Source organism: Pteropus medius, unplaced genomic scaffold (genome assembly GCF_902729225.1).
Source record: "Pteropus medius unplaced genomic scaffold, Ma_sr-lr_union100, whole genome shotgun sequence".
Classification (NCBI taxonomy): Eukaryota; Metazoa; Chordata; class Mammalia; order Chiroptera; family Pteropodidae; genus Pteropus; species Pteropus medius.
In genome coordinates this window covers 25876997-25899048 of record NW_024354500.1, presented here as the reverse complement: position 1 = coordinate 25899048, position 22052 = coordinate 25876997, and the positions used below count along the sequence as shown (strand labels likewise).

Below are 22052 nucleotides of genomic sequence, written 5' to 3'. Positions count from 1 at the left end.
GAAACACACCTGGTTCTCTGGTATTTTCTTGCTCTTGAAGGCATCCCCTCCGTCAGAAATGCCCTCTTCCCACTTCAGGTCAGGTAAAAGCATGATATACATGTTCTGTGTACCAATTGCTGTCAAAGCATTTACCAATTGCTGTCAAAGCATTTGCCTTGTATATACATGTATATATATGATATACATGTTCTGTGTACCAATTGCTGTCAAAGCATTTGCCTTGTAATTGTCCAATGGCTTATCTTTCTCACTATTCTGAGTTTCTTAAGGCCAGGAACAATACCTTTATTTCTGAAACCTATTGGGGTCTTTAATACAAAGGATAAATAAAGGTATAAATAGTTGTGGGTTGGCAGGGAGAGTAACGCAAAAGGGTTAAGGGAGGTAGGTCATGTGGATAGGTAATTATAGAATTGGTTCGAAAAATGGTGCCTCAGGTCTCACTTTGCTCCTTCCCTGTACCTCAGAATTGTTGAACTCTGCAAAGGTGATTTCATGCCTTGTACAGTCTTGGTGGATGAACAAGTTTTATTTGATTATTTGGCCTTGTTTGTCTCAGCCTCTGTAGGCTCCCCTGAACTCTGGTATGCAGTGCAAATTATTCACCCTGGGATGGGGCATGCATTTCCTTTTCACCCATTGTTTTCCTCTGAAAGCTTGAGTGGCTGGGAGCCATCTTTTGGGAGAAAGCAGGTAAAGAAATGTGTGGGAAGGAAGCAAGCTGACATGAGGAACAAAGTTTTCTGAATTAAGCCTCAAAGTTCCATGATGATCTTAGTAAAATAAGTTCAAAATATTTTGACCCCAGTGTTTTGATCGCATGTTTAAGAATAAAAAAACATTTACATCCATCCTAAACTCACATGAAAGTGTATCTGTGTGTACAGAAAATATTTTCTGGAGAAAAACCCATTAAAAATTATTATTTTTATTGATTTTTCTGTTCGCTGAAGTTAACTTTCATTCCCCGCCCCCCATTTTTTGACAATTGATACTGTCAGGACCAATATTTCAGTGATGGCACACATTTTTCATATTGAAATTAACTTTTGTATCTGCATTGTTAATGTAGGGAGGAGGCAAGAGAACCAAATGTTAAATCAAGCTATATTCGGAGACTGCAATATGCTGATCAACCCTGCAGCCAGACCATGAGGCAACCTATAGAACAAAGGAAGATTTCTGCTGGGATTTTTAACAAACCACTTCTCTACAACATGAATGGAAAACAGAGTCTTTAAGTGGTGCCCTACACAAAATAAAATCATTCATTTCCTATGGCTAAAATCATGGAGTACCTATGGATCAAAGGCTGGGAATTGCCAGCAGGCCTTTCACGCTATATATTTGTACCTTTTCACACTACATACGCTTATCCTTTCTCATAGTATGCCCATATCAAAGGAAAATGGGTAAACGAAGTCTTTAAGCTGTTATTCACAGAAACTAAGAATGATATATAAACTGGATTCCCTGACGTGAATTTTTTTTCTTGTCTTTGCTTTTACCCTTCCCTAATAAAATTTCCTTTGACTCTAACCCTGGCGTGCATTTGAATTCTTTCTTGCACTCAGCATAGAACTCTTGGTGCAGGGCTTGAGTTCCCCCTACCCAGCGTAATTTGCCCTGTCCTGCATCATTGCGAGCTGTCTTATATGGCTTACTCTACTCCAGCCTCATTTTTCCTGGGTAAGTTTGCAAGATCCAAATTTTGTCAGTTTTTATTCTTTCATAATTTTTTAGGCAATTATGAATATGTTAGTTTCAGCACTATTAGTTGTCTTGTTTTCTACCAAATTTATTTTTTCTGAGTTAATTTGGAATTTTCAGTGTTACCAATACAATCTAATTTTCCCAAAAGTCTTTTAACTAAAAGTGTCCTACATGCAGTTAGAACCATTCTCAGTGTTATATTGCTGGTTCTTTTAGTAACCTAAGGATTGGGTAAAAGACAGCTTGTGTTTACATCTGGAAGCAAAAAGCGAAGATTGTTAATGGACAAATGTGAATTTGGGTGCTTGGCTGGTTCAAAATAATAGAATCCAAACATGATTTGCGGCAAGCTCGTTGGCTTTTTCAGGATTAGAAATCTTTGTTTTGTAAATATGACAGGCTTATGGTTCCTACATTTTTAAACCTACATTTTTTATTTTTCACAAATTTACTAAAATTTCTCTAACAAGGTAATTTTTTCCCCAGCTTGTCTAAGGGTATTTTCCATCTAACAGTTTTCCATTCTAGCTCTATTCTACTGAATTCCTTTGGGGTTGGATTTTGTTTATAATAATACTATTCTTCCTTAATGCCCTTTTCCAATTTCACATTGAGGTCCAGAAGAGTAAAGATAAAATTAGATTTATTTTTGCAATTTATCTCAGACATTCCAAGTGAAAAACATTTACAATTACTCATGTCTATTTCCCTTTTTTAAAAAACATAAAAAAAAAGATTGTAAAACAAAGTTTTGAGGGATTGATGAGTCAAGGTTGGCAATGGAATTCTAGGGTTCCAGTAGAATTAGGACAGTCTAAAACTCCTTGGTGGAAGAGCATTTGGTATTGGGAGTGCTTGAAATACCAGAATACTGGAAAGAGTACAGAAGAGATCTTCACAACATGCCTGTGAGCTATTACTCTACCCTGCACAAATCTTAAAATGTGGCCTGTGGTTGGCCTGTGGCTTAAATCAACAAATGAAGGTTTTAGAAGAGCACAGCAGGTGCTGGTTATCATTCTTTAGTGGGTACTGTCATGGTTCTTGCAGATAGCAGACATAATTCCTGTCCTTGAGAAGCTCATTTTGGTCAGGGTGATGACTAACGACTATTACATCACAGTGCTTATTAAGAGCTGAGATAAGAGTCAGTCCAAGCTGCTGTTGGAAGCTCATAACCTAGACCAGCAGTTTTTCAACTCTTTAGTCTCAGGACCATTATATACTCTTAAAAATTACCGAGGGACTTCCAAGAGCTTTTGTTTATATGGATTAGTTATATTTAACCTGTTAGAAATTAAACCTAAGAATAACAAAAAAATTTATAACAAAATTCATTTTATCACAAATATTTATTATGAAAAATACATTTTCCCAACAAAATTTAATGAAGTGACGTCGTTTTAAATTTTTGCAAATTTCTTCAATGTCTGTATTAATGGAAGATGGCTTAATTCTCATGTCTGCTTCTGCATTTGATCGGTTGCTATATATTGGTTTGGTTGAAGATGAAGAAAATTTGGCCTTATAAATACATAACTGCAAAATAATTGAAGATCTTCTGAAAAGTCTTGGGGACCCCTCAGGGGATCCTCTGGCCACACTTTTGAGAATTGCTTAGGCCTGGAATGTTTCTTGGAGGCTCTTGAGTCCTGAAGTAGACCAGCTATTTCAGGGGCAAGAGAGTGTAGGTGGTTAATGATGAAGCTCCAGTGCGGAGCCAGCAGAGTTTCTTGGGCAAGGGTCTTAACTATTCCACCCTCCTCTACCATTCTTGAGCACACACTCAATTGATGAAAAGTATCTGGAGGAGCAGATATGACCATCGATTTTACCTTAACTATGAAGACTTAGTGCTTATTATAACAGAGAAAAGCGACCATCTATTTGCCTTTCCCCTTTGGGCTCCCAGTAAAGTGAAAGGAGAAACCTGCGGGCGGTGCCGCGTTCTCAGAAGATTGGGAATGGTGCGGAAGAGCGCTGAAGCGAGGCTGCCCCGAGGCCCACGGAGGCGCGGCGCGGGGGTTGGGTGTGGGGGGGGGGAATGGTGGGGAATGGTGGGGAGGACACAATGCGCAGGCGCGACGGCGGCGCAGGCCGCGGCCCCGGAACGGTAAACAGTGGGGTCACGTGACGCAGGCCCGCTTCTACCCCCGCGCCGCCGCCGCACGCCGATGGCTGTAGGGTCTCGCGCCGCCGCACGGTCCCCACGAGGCGAGCGACCCTCGGGCCTTGGGCGGCGGCGGCTGCAACGAGGAAAAGAAGGGCGGCGCAGAAACCAGGACAGTGTAGTCAGCAGCAGCCGTTCGGCCCCGTGAGGAAAAGAGGCTGTGGCAGCGACGCCGACGTCCTGCGCGTACCCCCTCTCCGCGGTACCCACCGGGCCCCCTCCTCCTCCTCCTCCTCCTCCTCCTCCTCCGCGGCGGCGGCGGCGGCGGCGGCAGCAGCGGCCACCATCTTCCTCTTGCTGCCAGTGGTAGCGCTCGTCTGGCGGAGCTGGGTGAGTTGCGGCTCTGGCCGCGGCCAGGGAGACGGGCAATTTTCCCCTCCCCCATCCCTTTCCACACACACGGCGCCTCGGCGGGCCTCCCCGCCCCTCCCGTGGCGGACACTCCGCGCCGTTCTCCCGCGCGGCGGCGAAATCTCCTTTCTAGTCTCTTGCGCAACGTCCCCGGCCTGTCCGGGCCGCGCCTCTGCCGCCCGGGACCGTTTGGACTGTGGGCTGGGGAGGGAGCCACGGCGGCGAGGTCGCCAGCCGGAGGGTCAGGACCGCGGCCTCCCCGTCCTGCTCCCGGGCCCTCGGGGGTGAGTGTGCCCCACCGCCGCCGCCGCCGCCGCGCGGGCGCGCAGGCTGGGAGGCATGGCGGGCGCTTCCTGGAGGGCCCGGCCCGCAGGCCCCCGGCCCGGCCCTTCGGGCGTCTTGCCTCCCAGGGAGCTTTGGCATCGAGCTTTGGGGCCTTGGGTCCTGGAAGCCGGGACTGGCCGTCACTGAGAGGTTGAGTCTGGTTCCCGCTTTTGGAGAGGGGGAGTTGGTGCTCCATCCATCCTTCTCCTACCGCGCGCTTTTGTGCTCGGGACCCAAACTGTCGACGCCTTTTGCTTAGTTTGAAAGGAGGCTAGAATCTGGCCTTCTGATAATACGTGTAATTTACTGAACCACTTGTCGATACGTGCGTGTTAATGGTGCTAAATAACCGATCACCTGACACAGAGAGGGGGCGGGGAGGAGGGAGAAAGGGAGAGAATGAATGTTGGTACCGCGCACAGTCCAGTGTCCATTCTTCCCCCAAAGCAATGTATTGGCAGTTCCAATGGCCCTTTCCCATTCTGTGGTTTTTAAATGCCATTTCCTAGAGACTTGTGATTCGAGGTAATTTGAGTGTGTGATTTTGGGTGCTATTCAGGAACGATTCTCAGAATTCGATCATAGATAGTCATTAATATAAGTGGCAACAACGCTTTAATATCTACCTGGACCTAATCTTCCATTACGTAAAGAAATAATTTAAAATGAAACATAGGTAATCTAGCTTTGCCTAGAGAACTTTACCACCTTATTTTAAGCTAAAAGGAAAGATACAGTAAACTAAGAGAGTACTTAAGTAGTACATTGTTCTGTTTAGTTACTATTTGGAGATCGAACTTGTCTTCATTTTCCAAACTGATTGTTCGAGGTCTTCCAAAACTACTACGCCTCACTCATTCATTTACCATTTTTTGATTCTTTGATTGTGAAAATGTTTGATTCTTTTGATTTTTTTGATTGTGAAAAATGTTTGTAGGTGGGTTTTTGTGGTAAGAAAGAGATATAAGCCAAAGAACTGGGAAATCTTTACATCATTCTTTTATTTTTGAATTTATAGTTTCATTCCAGAGCACAAAAGGTGTGTAACGATAATTACTTAAAATAGTAATTTGAAACATTCATTGCCACGTAGATCTTTTCTTTATTATTTTTTCTCCCCATTTGTTCTGTTTACTGGCCATATGTTATGATAATGCATTTTTTCCCTCCACCACAGTCATCATAATCATCACTGTTACTGTTTTTAAGTACTCCATTTCCCCTTGATAGTAACAGAATTTAAGGGAGACTGTGCTATCCTTGCTCTGATTAAGCCACACACAGTTCAGTCGATTCCTTTGCAACAGAAAGACTTCTGTTCAGCTGAAGGGGGCCGCTTTTTAAGTGTGCGGAATTCCAACCTTAGATTTTAAGCTTTATCTGATAGCTGTTCTGGTGATTTGTCAAAAGAGTAACAAATGAGTTAGTGATGGGACCAGTTGGTGATTTGTCAAAAGAGTAACAAATGAGTTAGTGATGGGACCAGTTTTCCCATTCTTTGCATGCTTTATAGGTCCAATTATTGAAGAGCATGAGAATGTAATTTCTTGTACTACTTTTGCATCCTTTGGGAGGATAGTGAACTTCATTACCTATCACGCTGAATGAGTTATGCCTTCCATTGCCGTTGAGATAGACCTCGGGTAACTTTATCTCGCTGATTCTGTGATATCACTCACCTGTTGCGTATTCAGAGACGTCAAATCTAAGAGAAATGGTCTGTGTAAATGTAGGTGAAAAATAGCTTTGGTCAAATGCAAATTTTAAGATAGAAAAATTGAAAGGAAATTGTTTTTATGTTACTCATTTAGAATCATTACTAAAATTTAATTTGTATTTAGTATTGGAATCAGGAAAGGTAGCTAATCCTTGACTTATGTAATAGCTTATTAATAAAACTATTAAAGTTGGAAGGCAACAAGTGACAATATGGATTAATGCAAAATTATCTTTAAGAGTTCAGATTTTTAAGTAGGATGGATTATACTTGAAAAACTACTGGATTTCATTAACCAGTCACCATTAAAAAAATTTAAAAAAGAAAAGGAAAAAGCTGGTGAATGTAAATTATGCAGAGTTTTGTTGGGGGATAGGGGGAGGACTAAATATAGATAATGGTTATCTTCCTTGACGTGATAATATAGTGTTTGTGTTTTTGGTACATTTTGCTTTCTTAAATATGCACTTTTTTTTTTCTTTAGCAAGATTTCTCAAATTCTTTTTACATAATATTTGTCTGGAGATAAGATCTTTTCTATTTATTTATATGAGATAGAGTTTTATTTATTGGCATCTTAGGTTTGGGGATAACTCATAACTACTTCACTATACAGTGTCAGGGAGTTCAAGGTTCCTGGAGTGCTGATTTCTTAATATTTTCATTCATCTGCATTTCAAGAATTCTATCTGACATGTGGCTGCTGGATTTCTTTCTTTGGGCACTGTTTCTCTCATTTCTTCTTGGAGCACCCTCAGAATCCTGGAGTATCTTTTCAAAAGTGAAGATATCTTTTTTAACTACAAAAACGGCTTGGCAAATTGTTACACATTTATGATACTGTTCCATTTTTGATAATAGTAAAAAAAAAATTCTTTAATTGTTGCCCTTTGATTACAGAGGGAAAAATATTGAGAGTATTGATTTCATTCAAAATATTTGAGACCCAGGAACATAATCTAGGAAGAGAAACAAGATTCAAAGACTGGGATGTTAAATCATTGTATTAGACTTAAAAGTGGAGGATATTTCAAGAGCTGCAAAAGGCATTGGTGAGAAATTGCTGAATGTGTAGACTGGACAGTTACTGCCATGCATTATGTATTTAATTTAGATCATTTAATGGTCAGGGATTTAAATTTTTATGATCATTTGTACAATGAAGAGGGAATGAAGAGAAATAGTTAAGTAAAAACTTCAAAATATTATCCAGAAGTTTTAATCTCTTGGCACATTCTAACTTTAGTTTTAAATGGCATAGTAGATTGTACAGAAAGGCTAAATTTAATAGTTTTAATTCATTTATAATTTGTGTGAGCTGGCCACATGAAAAGTTTGTAGCTGATAATTTCTAAAATGATGTTTACATACATTGAGGATGGCCATTTTTTATGTGTAGGGAGTGGCTAAGTGGGTATTTCCTAATTTATTTTGAAAGAAGGGTATGCCACTTTGTTTCCAGTGTTTTTAAAAGATTAATGGTATATTAAGAATATAAAAATTAATATGTGTTATGCAAGTAGAGTGCATAAAGAAAGTATAGTAGTATAAAAGTACACTCAGTAATCAGTGCCTGGGTTCTGATTTGGGTATACTGGGTATATGACCTTAGGCACATTAAATAATAGTCTGGGAGTTGGTTTGCTCATTTGTAAAGTAGAAATAATAATTGCACCTACCTCACAGGGTTGTTGTGAGGAACTAATGAGATAATGCACACAATACACTTACTATAGGGCCTGGCATATAGTACATGCTAAATACATGTTAGCTTGGGCTGTTACTTACTACCTAGGCCATAGTTTTAATGATGAGCTACTTCCACTATTTCTGTGGTTGGTCTAAACTGCTAATGCTTCTCATAATGGCAATAGGATATAGTTATAAACTTTGAAGTTAACTTTTTCTTACTGTTGTTGGCTAGTATAATTCTGCTTTTGCCATTTTCAACTTGTACTTTACAGTTCTTTTTCTAGGTTCTTAGGTCTGCTTTGGTCTTAGTAATACCAACACCTTGGATTCTTATATATGTTCTTTTTACTTGATAAATTCAGAAAAGAAGTTATGATTTTTGCTTTTTCTTATGAAGTCTTGTCAGTAGGTTCTAAACAATGAAACTGGACCAGAATTTAAAATGGGTGTGTAGAGCAGGTAATTAGGTTGCATTGCTTTGTAGACTTGTGTCATAACTACATGGCTTTACTATTTAGTGATTTTCCTTGACTCTATCTTGGAAGGATAACCTATTATTCATCTTAAATATTGTCATATCATGGTTAAGAACTTGACCTTTTCGTCAGAGTGGATTCGAGTCCGAGCTCTGTCACTTATTTATTTAGTAATACTGGGTTGCTAAGCTTCGGCCACATTCTCATAAATTGACAGTAGTACCTGCTTAATTGTGTGGTTGTGAAGATTAAATGACATTAAGCATTTAAGTTTAGCACAGTGCCTGGCATGTAATAAACATTCATTGAATTTAACTTTATAAAGAGATAATATAGGGTAGTGGTAAGTGCACTGACTCTTGAATGAAATTTCTGTGTTCACATTTCATCTTCACCACTTACTATATCAAGTAATTCAATCTCTGATCCTAATTTCATTTTTTCATATTATTGGGGCTATAGCATTGTTGCAAGGATTACATTAATAAATATAGAGCAGAGTTTCTTAATTTCAGCACTATTTTTTGTCTGGATAATTCTTTGTTATGGAGCTTCCTTAGTGCATTGAGGTATATTTACTAGATGTCAGTAGCATGCCCTCTAATTGTGATGATGAAAAATGTCTCCATACATGGCCAAATGCGTTCTGGAGGGGCATAATCACTTCTGACTGAAAACTACTGTTATAAAGCGTGTAGAATAGTGAGCGGCATGAAATTAGAGAACATTAAGTTTTACGTTTTATCATCATTGGTAGTGGTGGTACTTTTACTACCACCACCACCACCACCGCCGCAGCCGCCGCCGCCGCCACCACCATTACCACCACTACTACTACTACTACAACTACGACTACTACTTCTACTACTATTACTACTACCTGTTATAAATTTGTTCCTTGTAAGCATGCCTGATTAATTGATGGCTAAATTTTAAACTATGATGTAGGAGCTGGAAGCCACCAAATTGTTGTTCCATTCCCAGGGCTTTTGCATTTAGATCTTTGCCTGGGTTGCTCTTCCTCATTTATACATGGATCACTTCATTTCAAGTTACAGCTTACATGTTGCCCTATTAGCAAGGCTTTCATTTTCCATCATGCACAGAATGCCCTCCTCATCTCCCCATCATTATCACTGTTTAGTTTTTCTTAATTTTATAATCTCCTAATACATATTTGTCCACTCCCCCAAATCCCCGCCCCCCCACAAGAATATAGACTATATGAGACAGTTTAATCATAGGATAACCTAATAGGGCCTTTAACAGCTTTAGTGATTTAGTTTTAGGCTTAAATGTACTATTTTGAAGGAAATAATATTATAAAATACAGTTTTATTTTGAAGATGTTTTGAAAAGTTGAGCTGCTCAATTTAAATGTACTCTTAATTTAAAAGAGATCTTTATAGAAGTGTAATTTTTTCATTGTTGGTGCTTTCTAAATCTTTTTTTTTTGCATTTTTGCCTACATGAAACTGTATGCTAGTTTTATCAGTGTAAACTAAATTTGGCTGCAGTATAATTTTCTGAGGGTTCGGATGAAACAAACATTTTAAAGTGGGAATTATCTTCAGACTCAGATTAAATTTTATTCAGAATGTTAGTACTAATACCTGCTTTTAATTGTACTCTGAGTATATCTAAATGGTCCATTAGGATCAAACTTTGCCATTAATAATTAGCACATGCTGTTCCCTGCAGACTTTTAGGATCCAGCTTACTCCATCAACTGTTTAGCCTTTCTTGGCCTCATGATTTTCACCTTCCTCTGTGATACTATCTGCAGCCCTTCAGTATGACACTTTCTTATTTTATTGTGATGTTTACATGTTCTATTTGTTGACATGTCTGTACTCTGTTTTGGATTGCGAGTTCCTCGAGTTTGAGACTGGTTTGTTTCACTGGTCCCAATGATAATACTTTATGGTAGATGCTTAATAAATATATGAATAAATGAGTAATTTTGAATTAAGCAGATTATCTGATTTTCTGACTTAGCTGGATACATTCTATTGTTTGTAAGTATGAAATGAGACTTGTGAACCCAGAAATAATTTCCAATTTTAGCATATATGTACTCCTAGTTTATTAGTATTGATTTAATTGGAGAGATACATGTCATTAGCCAGTTAAAATACACCCTAGATAAATTTTTGTTTTGCTTTTTAAATTTATAACTTCAAGTGTAAGGAAGCATTTAAGCAAAATTTCAATGTAAGAAATAGGAATTTGTTTAAATCGAGCAGAGATTCTGAATCAACTCAATTTTTCTTCTTAATTAAATCTGATTAGCTTTTTCTGTTTTCATTACTAGTTATCTCAGATCATTGTATTTTATATTAGGGTTCATTTTTAAAAAAATACTTTATTTTGGAATAGTTTTAGATTTATAGAAAAGTTACATAGTACAGAGTTCCTATATATCCTTTATCCACTTTCGCTGATTATTTATTCAGATGTAATGCTAGTGCCTTTATCAGAACTAAAGATTAACATTGGTACATTACTATTAACTAAATTTCAGACTTTATTCTGATTTCACCAGTTTTCCGACTACTGTCTTTTTTCTATTCTGTGATCATCCAATCCAGGAGATCATATTGATTAGTTTGTTCATGTTAAGTTAGTATCTCTACAGTTGGCTAACGTTTGTTTTTCAATTTAGCATGGAGAGTTTTTATTTTTGATACTGAGCACTTGATATCTGAAACTGATTTTTTAAAATAAATTACTTTATGCCTCCTTTAAATGTTACTTTTATGATAGTCTTGTGGATTGGCTGTATACTATCATTTTGGTATTCTTTTGGAATTACCCCCAGAGCCAGTTGGAACTGCTTATGAAAAATCAGTCTTACTAATTTATAACAGTTTCACAAAATACTAGTCTTGCAATGCGTCCCGTAGAAAATGTCTTCTTTGCACTCATAGGTTTGAGTTGCTTTATACTCTATTCCGTCTTGGAAGATTCCCAGTCTCATTGGTCTATTAAAGGTATTTCTTCACACAGTCATAGTTGCTTAATGTTTGTTGAATAAATTAAAGGTATTATCAAAGAAATGTAACTTTGTTATATCAGTCTTTCTCGACATTTGACCATGGAAGCCTTTTATCTGATGTGCTTTTTTAAAATCTAGTCAATTTTTAGCTCCATAGTTCAGTGTATAAAGGTTCTGAGTTATGGCCATGGGCTGTGGATCCTTGAAACCTGTGTTTGAATCTTGGCTCTGTTTTGTGACTTTGGGAAAGACATTTAAATTATTTAAATGCATTTTGTTCTTAAAACAATTGTAATAATAGAGTCCACTATTGAGAATAAATGAATTGTAGATAAAATGTTTAACAGCATATAATATATGCTTAGTAAATTGTAGAGTGTCTTTAAATTTCCTCTTTCTTCATTTTTATAGAGGAGAGAATTCAAGGACAATTGGAGGAAATTTTGGTAGATTTGAGGCTAATATAATAAACCTTGGAATTTTGCTTAATTAGTGGAATTTTTTAGCTAACTGAATATTATTAGATTTGTTTTTGTTGACTTCCCCCAAAATACTTTGCTTCAGTTTTCTCTGAAACTAATATTGAAAATAATTCAACTTTTTATAATTGAGGCTCCTCTAGAGTACAAGATGGCCTTGGTAAGAGATATGTAGTATGTAGGTACAGTGCAAATATGAGACTAGCTTGATATCTGTATTGCCCACATAAATTACTAAAATAAATTTAAATCTCTGATACATTGTTTTTTGTCATTTATCTCATTTTATCTTAAAAGCACCCCCCCATGTGTGTATGTGCAAATCTATGCCTGTGTGTGTGTGTATGTGTGTGTGTGATTTTTTGAGTAGATATATTAGGTTTTAGTTAATAGTTTCTTTCCATTTTTCCCCCACCACACAAAAAACTTTATTATCTTTATTTAAAGGCTTTGTAAATAAAACAAAGCTATTTTACAGTTTTAATAAGTATGAGACAATAAATGATTTGACTTTAGGTCTTTTATATGGACTTACTGTAAAAGCAGTATCTGATTCTTAATTTATGAAGAGATGATGGTTAAAAACATGGGTGTTTATGGTTTAAGCCTTGTATATCTTTGAAATGTGTCAAATTAATGGACTGTATATACATAGTTCCCCCCCCTCCCCGAAAATAGTGAATTGAGTAAACATTTAATAGGATTTCTGGTAAAATGATATTCTACATGCATGATGAAGAAACATCATTTAGTAAAGGTTCGTTCTACATGTCCAAATGTATATTCGAAAACAATGAGGATTTTTTTTAAACAATCAGAAATACCTAAGTATGTTCTTAGACTCAGAACTATTAAAATAATTTGGTTTTAGGTGATTATCAATTGGTAGCTTTATTTCTTATGGTATTTTTTTTGTCTTTCTATAGGGCTGAAAGACACACAGAAGTCTTCATGGATATAGTTGATACATTTAATCATTTAATTCCTACTGAACACTTAGATGATGCCCTATTTCTAGGATCCAACCTGGAGAATGAAGTCTGTGAGGATTTTAGTACAAGTCAAAATGTCTTAGAGGACTCGCTGAAGAACATGCTCAGCGATAAGGATCCTATGCTAGGATCTGCAAGTAACCAGTTCTGTTTGCCTGTTTTGGATAGCAATGATCCCAATTTCCAGATGCCTTGTTCAACAGGTAATTCTTACTTTTTTTTTTTTTTTTAGTCTGCTATTTAAAATAAAAAGAATTTTTAGCAGCATCTTTTTTTTCTTTTTTTTTGACGAGGGTAGTGAATTTAGGATTCTTTCCTTTGAATTTAGAGCTATTCTAGGCTTTAGAATTAGAATTTAAAATAAATTTTCTTCTGAGGAGTGTGGAATTATCTTCAAGGATATTATGGATATAGAGAGGGCAACCACATATCATCCTAAGTGGGACACTTTTTGAGAATTACAAGGGGTGCTGTTAATAATTTCATTATGGCAACAGGTATAAATTGGGACTCTCCGTAGCAAGTAGCGATTGCTTAGCAAATTCGGACATGATGGCACCCTAGACCTGCTAGAATCAAGGGGAACAGCTGAATTGACCTTTCTTGGTGCCTCTTGCAGCCCTTCAGATTTAGCATATTGCGTGCTTCCATTTCAGATCTTTTGGTATTTTTATATGTAACTGACCAAGGGAAGAACTTTAGACTTGTGCTGTCCAACATAGTAACTACTAGCCACATGTAACTATTAATCACTTGAAATAAATCTGATCCTAATTGAGATGTGTTGTAAAATACATATTAGATTTTAAGGGCTCAATCTATAAAAAACAAAGTAAAATAGTGCATCGAAATTTTTTTAATGTTGATTACATGTTGAGGTGATATTTTTGGTTAAATAAAACATATATCAAATTAATTTCACCTCTTTTTACTTTTTTTTTTAAAAAGTGCCTACTTGAGAATTTAAAATTACATATGTGGCTTGCATTATATTTCTCGTAGCATTGCTCTAGGATCTGTAGTTGAAGTCAATGAAAGATCGAGGAAAGTAACTTTCTGTAGGGCTAAACTAATTCTTAATAAGAAATTATTTCAGGGATATATTAATATATGGAAAAAATATCTAGATTTTCTTTTATAATGTGAAGAAAATATTACAACAAACTTTGTAGCAATTAATTGATTCTAAGCTAAAATTAGATAAAGGAAAATCAGCTTCATATGGAGAAGTTAGGCTTTCTCTCACAGTCCCTAGAGTAGTTCACAGATTTAGGTGGTGTTGGTCTGTTTTTCAATGACTCTATACTTCTGCAGTACAGTTTTTCAGTATATTTTTTGTTTTCTTTTAACATTTTCTATTTAATATTTTAATATAATAACACTTAAGGTTTGGATTAGGTGGCTTGCTATTCATCCCTAAATTTGTCAGGTTACTCTGCCTGTAGACCTCAATACTGGCTACTAGGAATCGTTTAATATTACCAATGACTTAACTGAGTCTTTTGAATTGCTTGCTAATGGTGTATCTCTGAATTATATACATTGTGTTGTGTTATCACGTAGGTTTACATTGTTTTTGTTGTATTCTAAATGTTTTAAAGCTTTAAAAATTTTGTTTCATGTATGCATTGTTTAAGTTTTTTACTTTGGTTCCTGTGTCAGTACAGTATATTTAATAATTGTCAAGCACTTTTGACAGTGTTTGGTTGTATGCACAAAATTTCACAGTCCAAATTCAGGAAAACCATTTACTCAGTACTTAAGTGCTTGTTACTGGGAATATAGTTATCCTCAAGGATGTTATACTGGGCCTGGAATGGACAAATATAGCATCCTTTTAGACTTGTTTATTTGTAAAATTCCAGCCCTTTGGTGTAATACCGGTAATTCTCACTTGCAGTATTCTCCTCCCCACCCTGCCCTTTTTTTTTTTTTAATTGAGTTCTGTTGATACGAAAAAGTTTTTATTTAAGTGAAAAATGTCTTCAGTTTTGGTGAACATTTCCTTTGCTAATAAAAGTCTTTAAACATCTTTATTGAAATACTTAAACTTTTTTTGAGGTATGGTTAATACTTGTTTATGATTCTATTATTTTGTAAACTTTAACTTTTATTTAAGAATTTAAGTAGAATTTTCTATTTTTTCTTTTAAATTCGTCTGCTACAATTGTTTATCTTGGTTCTGAAGCAAAACTGTTTGTATTAATATATGTGTAGTATGTGTTTTAAAGGTATGTAAGGGAATATGTGAGAGAAACAAAACAGTAAAGCTCTCCTATCTAGGATTGTTTAGATTTCATTGTGCCATCAGGCAGGGGATTAATCTTGATTGCTTCAAAGTTTCTTTTGCCCTTTGGGATATTTGGTTCAATAAAAGGTCCATGTAGCAAAATGGAAAACATTAAAAAGTTTTTCTTTTAAATTTTGTTTTGGAATAATTTTTGATGTAAGAGTTGCAAAGCAGAATTTCTGTTGTAAACTATTTGCTGAAAACCCTTTGTGGACAACTTTTTATAACTTTCAGATAGTCAGAAACTACTTCAGCATTTTGCTATAAAATAAAAATGACATATTTCTTACCCAGATGTTTGTACTTGGCTCTATGTTTTTACTAACTGCCTTGACTGAAGCTTAGAAAAATGACCCTATCAGTTTTCCTCCTTCAGGCCAATGAAAGCTATAGATTATGGTTATTTTTTAACATTGGTTTTGACAGTGCTGAAATTAGCATACAAAACTGATGTCTTGTTATATAATGCTGAAACAGGTTGGTTTGCTGTAGTTGTTAAAGATCAATTTTTTGTTGACATAGTTGAGTGGCTTGCATTGTATTTTAACTGTCTCCAGAAATCATAGAAGTAGCTTTAAAGTTTATGACAATAGGCAAAAAAAAAAAAAGGATTACTTTTAGTGAGTGCTCTGTAAGATGCACAAAAGTTAGCATGCTAATTATTTTATTTTGAGAGATAAATAGTAGATTTCTGATCCTCTGTTTGAATGCTATTGACTCTGTAAAGTATTTCTTTATACAATTATAGTGTTTGCATATGGTTTTTAGATTTGTCCAGTAATATTTTTTTTTAACTCCAGTAAGTGACAAAAATCATTAAGTATGGAGGAAATATTTGGTATTTTTTTCCTCCCCTCCCCTCTCCAAATGTTTGATTTTGATGATCAAACTGATTATTGGTGTTCTTAAAAAATTCTATTATCCTTAAAAATAATTATGCTTTCTCTATGTTGTAGGCTGTTGATAAGTTCAAGATAGCAAATATATTTTGTATATACTACTTGAGAAGTGTATTCATAGTCATTGAAATGATGTTTGAAAAACTGGCATTATAGTATCACGAAGAAATATTTCTCTCATTTTCAAACAGATGTGTTCCCCTTTTACACAGATAGCTATGATTCATAAATGTGAAATGCATTAATGACCCATTTCTTTAATGGTATGTTGAAAAATGATCAGTGGCTTTAATTTGATTTATTCTTTAAGACCAGGAAGACAGACACACGATAATAAGGGTATTCAAAGCAGCAGTTCATTCAGAAGTACTCGTAGGTGTACTGCATTCTTCAGTTAAACTAGGATGTCCTTCCCAGGCTACATCATGGCTTATACAATGATCATTCACTGAATTAAAAAAAAAACTCTACTGTAGAATGGTTTTTGGGGATTTAATACATCTAAAAGTCATTGAATTCTTATCCTTTTTTTGCATATTTGCTAAATGTTGACTCATATTGTGTACTTGTTTTTTCAACTGTAAAGGAAAATTTCTGTTAGAATGTATATGTAATAGTTGCTTTTTTTGTCCTGAATGACATTGATAACATGTGACATCAAGCAGTGATGTTTAGCTTGTTTAGTTTGTGCTGCTTTCCTTCTGAGCAAAGTATTGTAATACTACAAAATTCTCAGCAGTAGTGTGATTTGGTTCCTTTATTGGCATAAAATTTTTAACTTTTAATCATAGCTCTGTAGTTTGGGGCTTTATCATTAGGGGCTGATTTCATCTGTGTAATATTGGAAAAATTATATTGTACTTATTCTGGGGAAATGATTAGTGTCCTAGTACATCACTGAGATTTGTTTAAAAAGTATTTACAAGTTTTTATGGCTTTCTACTTCTCTTTGACAACATTTCCAATTAGATAGTACATTGAACTAAGCATAGTGGACCTCTGGTTCAATAAAATTCAGTTTTCAGTTATTAATTATTGTTGTTATTTGTACTTTATTTGTGAGGGTAGCAGACTTTGTGTAAGTCAATCACATGTGGCACCAACTGGACAAATAAATTCATTCCTTATTTGCACTGGGGCCTTCACTGTTTTTATTCTGAGTAGTAGTATTAGTTGATTTTTTTATTTTTACTGCTGTGCTTCATTGAACCTCTTGTGCCTTTGTTCTTATTTCTGAGAATTGCATTTGAACAAGAAAATACACATTTAATACATGTATTCATGTAAATGAGATGAAAATATTAAGACAGTATATATACTCTTAATTGAACATTAGAGAAAAGTAATTGATTAGCCTTTTAAGAACATACACAGTCTTTAAGACTAAAACTTCATTTCTGTAAGAGTGATGATTGATATTAAATAATCATTTTGAATTATACTTTAAGGGGTTTGGTGAAAGTGGGGTATGTTTAGAAGAGAGCAAACGGAAAAGAGGCAAACACCTCGTAGAATTAGAGATATAACCTAGTGGTAAAGAGAGAATGCTGGAACGTGGAAAGAGTTGGACATAATAGGAGGCATAGATGCTTAAAGCTTGTTACTTTGGCAAGCAATTTGACTTTTTTATGGATAACAGGAAAGAGCTAAATTCAAATATAGCAGTTAAAGGGTGGCAAAGTTTGATTGGCTAAAAGGAACTTGGGGTTCCCTAAAAATAGAATAATAGGTTCCCTGGGAATATGAGATTTACTCTTTTGCTGGACATGACCCCCTTGACTGGGATGTTTTATTGGGGATTTAAGTATCAGATAGAGGCATACTTCGTTTTGCACTTCACAGGTATTGCGTTTTTACAAACTGAAGGCAAGACCCTCCACCAGGAAAAATATTATGACTTGCTTTATTTCAATATTTGCTTTATTATGGTCTGGAACTGAACCTGCAATATCTCTGAGGTACGCCTGCGGTTGTTTCTACGAGATGACCTTTTATGGTCTGTTCAGTTATTTATTCTTTATTAAAAATTAGACTGTGTTTACTTTAATCCTACATCCTATTTGCAGGCTAGGTTTATATTTCATGGCTTCTTTAAAACAAATTTGAAAGCACAGTGATAACTACATTTATGTAAGCAGCTTTTATTGCTCCTAATTCACTGTTTCCTGTCATTTTATTTTTTTATGCTTTCTCTATGTTGTAGGCTGTTGTTCACATTAGACATTTTTAATTGATTATGTCAGTTTTTCTCATTAATCATTACTATAAGTCATCCTTAATACCAAAAAACAGAATTGAACTCTCAGATAAAACAAGCCCTGTAATGTAAACACTAAAATATCACTTTCTAAATTCAGAAAATCCAGAGAGAGAGATTGAGATTGAAATGGGTTTATTTTAACAAATTGATATGTATGATTGTGGAGGCTGGTAAACCCCAAATCTGCAAGGTAGGCTGGTAGAATGGAGACCCAGAGAAGAATTAATATTGCCACTTGAGTCTGAAGGCAATCTGGAGACAGGATTCCCTCTTAGCTGGGGGACTTCCATTTTTTTCTCTAAGGCCCTCAACTGATTTGATGAGGCCCACCCACATTATGGATGATAATCTCTTCACTCAAAGTCTACTGGTTTAAATGGGAATCTCATCTAAAAAATGCCTTCATAGTAACATTTAGATTGGCATTTCGCCAAATATCTGGGTACTGTAGCATAACTAAGTTGACACATAATATTAAGCATCAGAGCAAGGTAACAAACTTTAGAACATGGTAAATTATTCTTTGAATTATTGTTGTTAGTTTATTTATATTGTCATGAAACTAGTTTTAATCTCAGAATTTTTGAGAAAGTGGTTTTATGGGGAGATTGCAGGGCAGAGGCAGCTTATAGGCCCCCAGGTTTTTTTCTCTCACAGAGATTATAAATGAAGTTGATAAAATAGCTAGTATGTGTAGATGATATTGTACCAAGTAGTGTACAAAAGTACTTTGCCCACATTACCTCATTTACTTTTCACAAAAACCTAGGAGCTGTATGTAACTATTATCAGTACCATTTTACAATGGAATAAACATTTTTGAGAGTGGTTAAGTAATTTTCAAGTTCACTAAGTTAAGTCATAGTACACAGACTGGAATAGATTCTCAGTCATTCTACCTTCAAGTACATGTGCTGTTAATATCAAGGCTCTAAACTGTGCTCCAAATTTTATTTGGCTTCATAATCAGCAAAATTAGGATAAAGACTTTTTAAAAAAAATTAAAAAAAATTTTTTTTTAAGTTCTGTATTCCTTCCAAAGAATGTGTGCATTTGTAGCAAACATTTATGAATCCCCAAACTGGCTCATGTCTGTGTTAAAAACCAAGGGATTTTAGGGAGAGATAGACATTGAGTAGTGATTTAGTTAATCATGATACTAGAAAGATGCTCTAAGGATGTGCCTTTACTAAGTTCCAACAGGTAGAAGTGAGCTATAATTTATGTAAAGCCTTCTTTATCAGGTCAAGTATTGATTCAGGATGGTATTCAATTAGATACAAGGAAAAAAATCGAATTTTCCCACTAATTTTACAGTTGAAGAAATTGAGACTTAAAAATAATCTAAAGAAATTTTGTTTAAAAAAATTTTTTTTTTTTGGCTATATTTACTTACTGAATATTTGTTTTGTATCAGGTATTGTGCTAGACAGTAGATACACAATATTGAGGAAATCAAAACTTGGTCTCTTCTTATGGAGCTTAAAATTTAGTATAGAAATAATTTTCTTCTGATTTTTCTGAGGAAACTTAATAAGACTAGTTCATTATTTAACAACATAGACATTTGGGAGAGATAGCCTGCCATGGGCCTTGTGTGTCCCTGAACTTTGATGGGTATGCCAAGAATGCAAGGTCCTGGCTACTCTTTAACTGGGCCATTCGTTAGGATTGTGTTTGTAGTATGTGAATTTGAAGAATAAATGAGGTAACATTTGCTCCTTCACGTCTACCTCTTACCCCAGAGAAAGCATGCTTGCTTTTACTGTTCACTTATAAAAGCAACAAATTTTTCCTCCACAATGTTCTTCTCTTATATCTCAATCTACTGCATGTACAGGCATCTATCTAGATCCCCCCTTCATTGCCCCTGTGGAACTTGGGGGCAGGGAGGCAAAGGGAACTGATATAACATGATCATGCTGCTTGCTCTGCCATAATGACAGAATTCGTTGTCTCTGAACCAGTAGTCTCATGTCTTCTGTCAAGACCATGAATTAGTAACAGCTAGTTGGTTTGCAAGTAGGGTAAAATCCTAGACCCTTCACAGTTCTCGACATTAACTGTGTTAAAGCTTAGACGTGATTCATGGGCACTTACCTAAGCACTTTAATTATTAAGGTAAAAAATCGTTTAAACGAAATAATTTAATTCTGTGAAGGCAGGAATTATTCTCTATATGTTGTTCATATAGGACCTAGTCCAGCACATAGTACTTGTTCAGTACATTTTAACTGGGAGTGGAGGGGGGGTGGAGGGGTTGGGGAAAAGACAGGAAAAAAGTAGGGGCAGGTGGTAGGACTAGAATTTAAGATAGTAAATTACTTGCTGCAGGTGAGGCACAACTTTGGCTCTTAGATTTCTAGTAGTCATTGTGGAAGAGGAAAACATTTCTGCAGCGAAAAATTAGTGTCCCTGAAGTAAAAATAAATGCAGTGCCCAAGAAAAGGAAAACTATTTTTGACATTAAAACTAGAAATTTCATCCACAGTTTTATCGTGATGTGTAATAAAATCCTTAAGAACGTGCTGTCCATCCACATAGGGCTTTTTCTTATAATATCCCTCAATATGTATCCCAGTATACATAGTACTAAAGGGATTAATATAAAGGTCTGGCACAATTGCAGGTTAGATTTTAGATTATCTTTTAAACAACTTGCCTTGGACAGCATTTCTCACACTGAACTTTTAAATTTATTGATATGGAGGTGAATTATATAATACTGTCTGAAAACTTGGGAAAGTGCAGTTATACCCCCGTTTTTTTTGGCCAGTTAAGTGCATAGACATAAGCTTCATAAATAACCAGGGCTGTGTATATAAATTTAAAGGCTATGATGGGACATTTGTTTGAATAGGAGGGTGTTCTGCCCATCCTGGGCAGAGGAAGACAGAGCCAAGATTTTCCTCAAAAGATGATTTTGGGATCCTCTATAATGCATAAGTGGACCAGGAGAAGCCTCATAATTTTAGACATAAATGGAAATCATTTTGGCCTAGATAATTTCTGTTTTAAAGGCCATATTTAAAGTGGCAACTTGTTGAGTAAAATCCATAGATTATCCCTTTTAATTCCAAATGATTGTTCTTGCTGTTCTCTTCCACTTTTCCCATGATCACTACCTGGATTCCTTTGGAACGCTTTAGGTCTGGACTTTGTACTTCTATTCTTTGTATTTTTCTCCCTTCCATAACTATTTGTCTTAGTTAGAGAATGTTCTGAAAAGATTTCTAAAATGGAGCTACTGCTGTTGGTATTGTCCTTTGTCGTCTTTCATGAAGCACAGTTTTCCCCTAATTTTGATCTTTTTATCATAGACTTTTTATTATGTCTGTAAGTGCATTTTGAATGCTAAATTAGTTACCAAATATATACTTACATAACACAAGAGGTAAATTGTCATGGAAAGTTAACTAGAAATTTACTAACGCAGAGGAATATCCAAAATGACGACATTTTTATAACATAATTGATCTAATTCTTCTTTTCCTGGTAAAGCTACTTACCTTTAAACAGAATCTTAAGATTAAGATGAGAGCATTTTACTAGTTGGGTTGCACAACTCTAGTAGGTACCAGTTTGAGAATACAGTGTGAATCATGTCCCCTTATGTTGTGTGGACAAAGGCCTGCTATAGTTTAAGAGAGAATAATGTATATTTATATATTTTTTATTTAAAATGATG

General features: G+C 35.7%; 1 protein-coding gene across 1 annotated transcript in view; it reads left to right on the top strand.

Moving 5' to 3' along the window:
* Positions 1-4388: 4388 nt before the first annotated feature.
* The window catches only part of PHF3 (PHD finger protein 3), a 68964-nt gene continuing 51300 nt past the window's right edge, over positions 4389-22052 (top strand). Inside the window, 2 exon segments of the mRNA XM_039853173.1 lie at positions 4389-4521; positions 12850-13118. Coding sequence (XP_039709107.1) covers positions 12875-13118 — 244 coding nt within the window. The 5' untranslated portion in view covers positions 4389-4521; positions 12850-12874.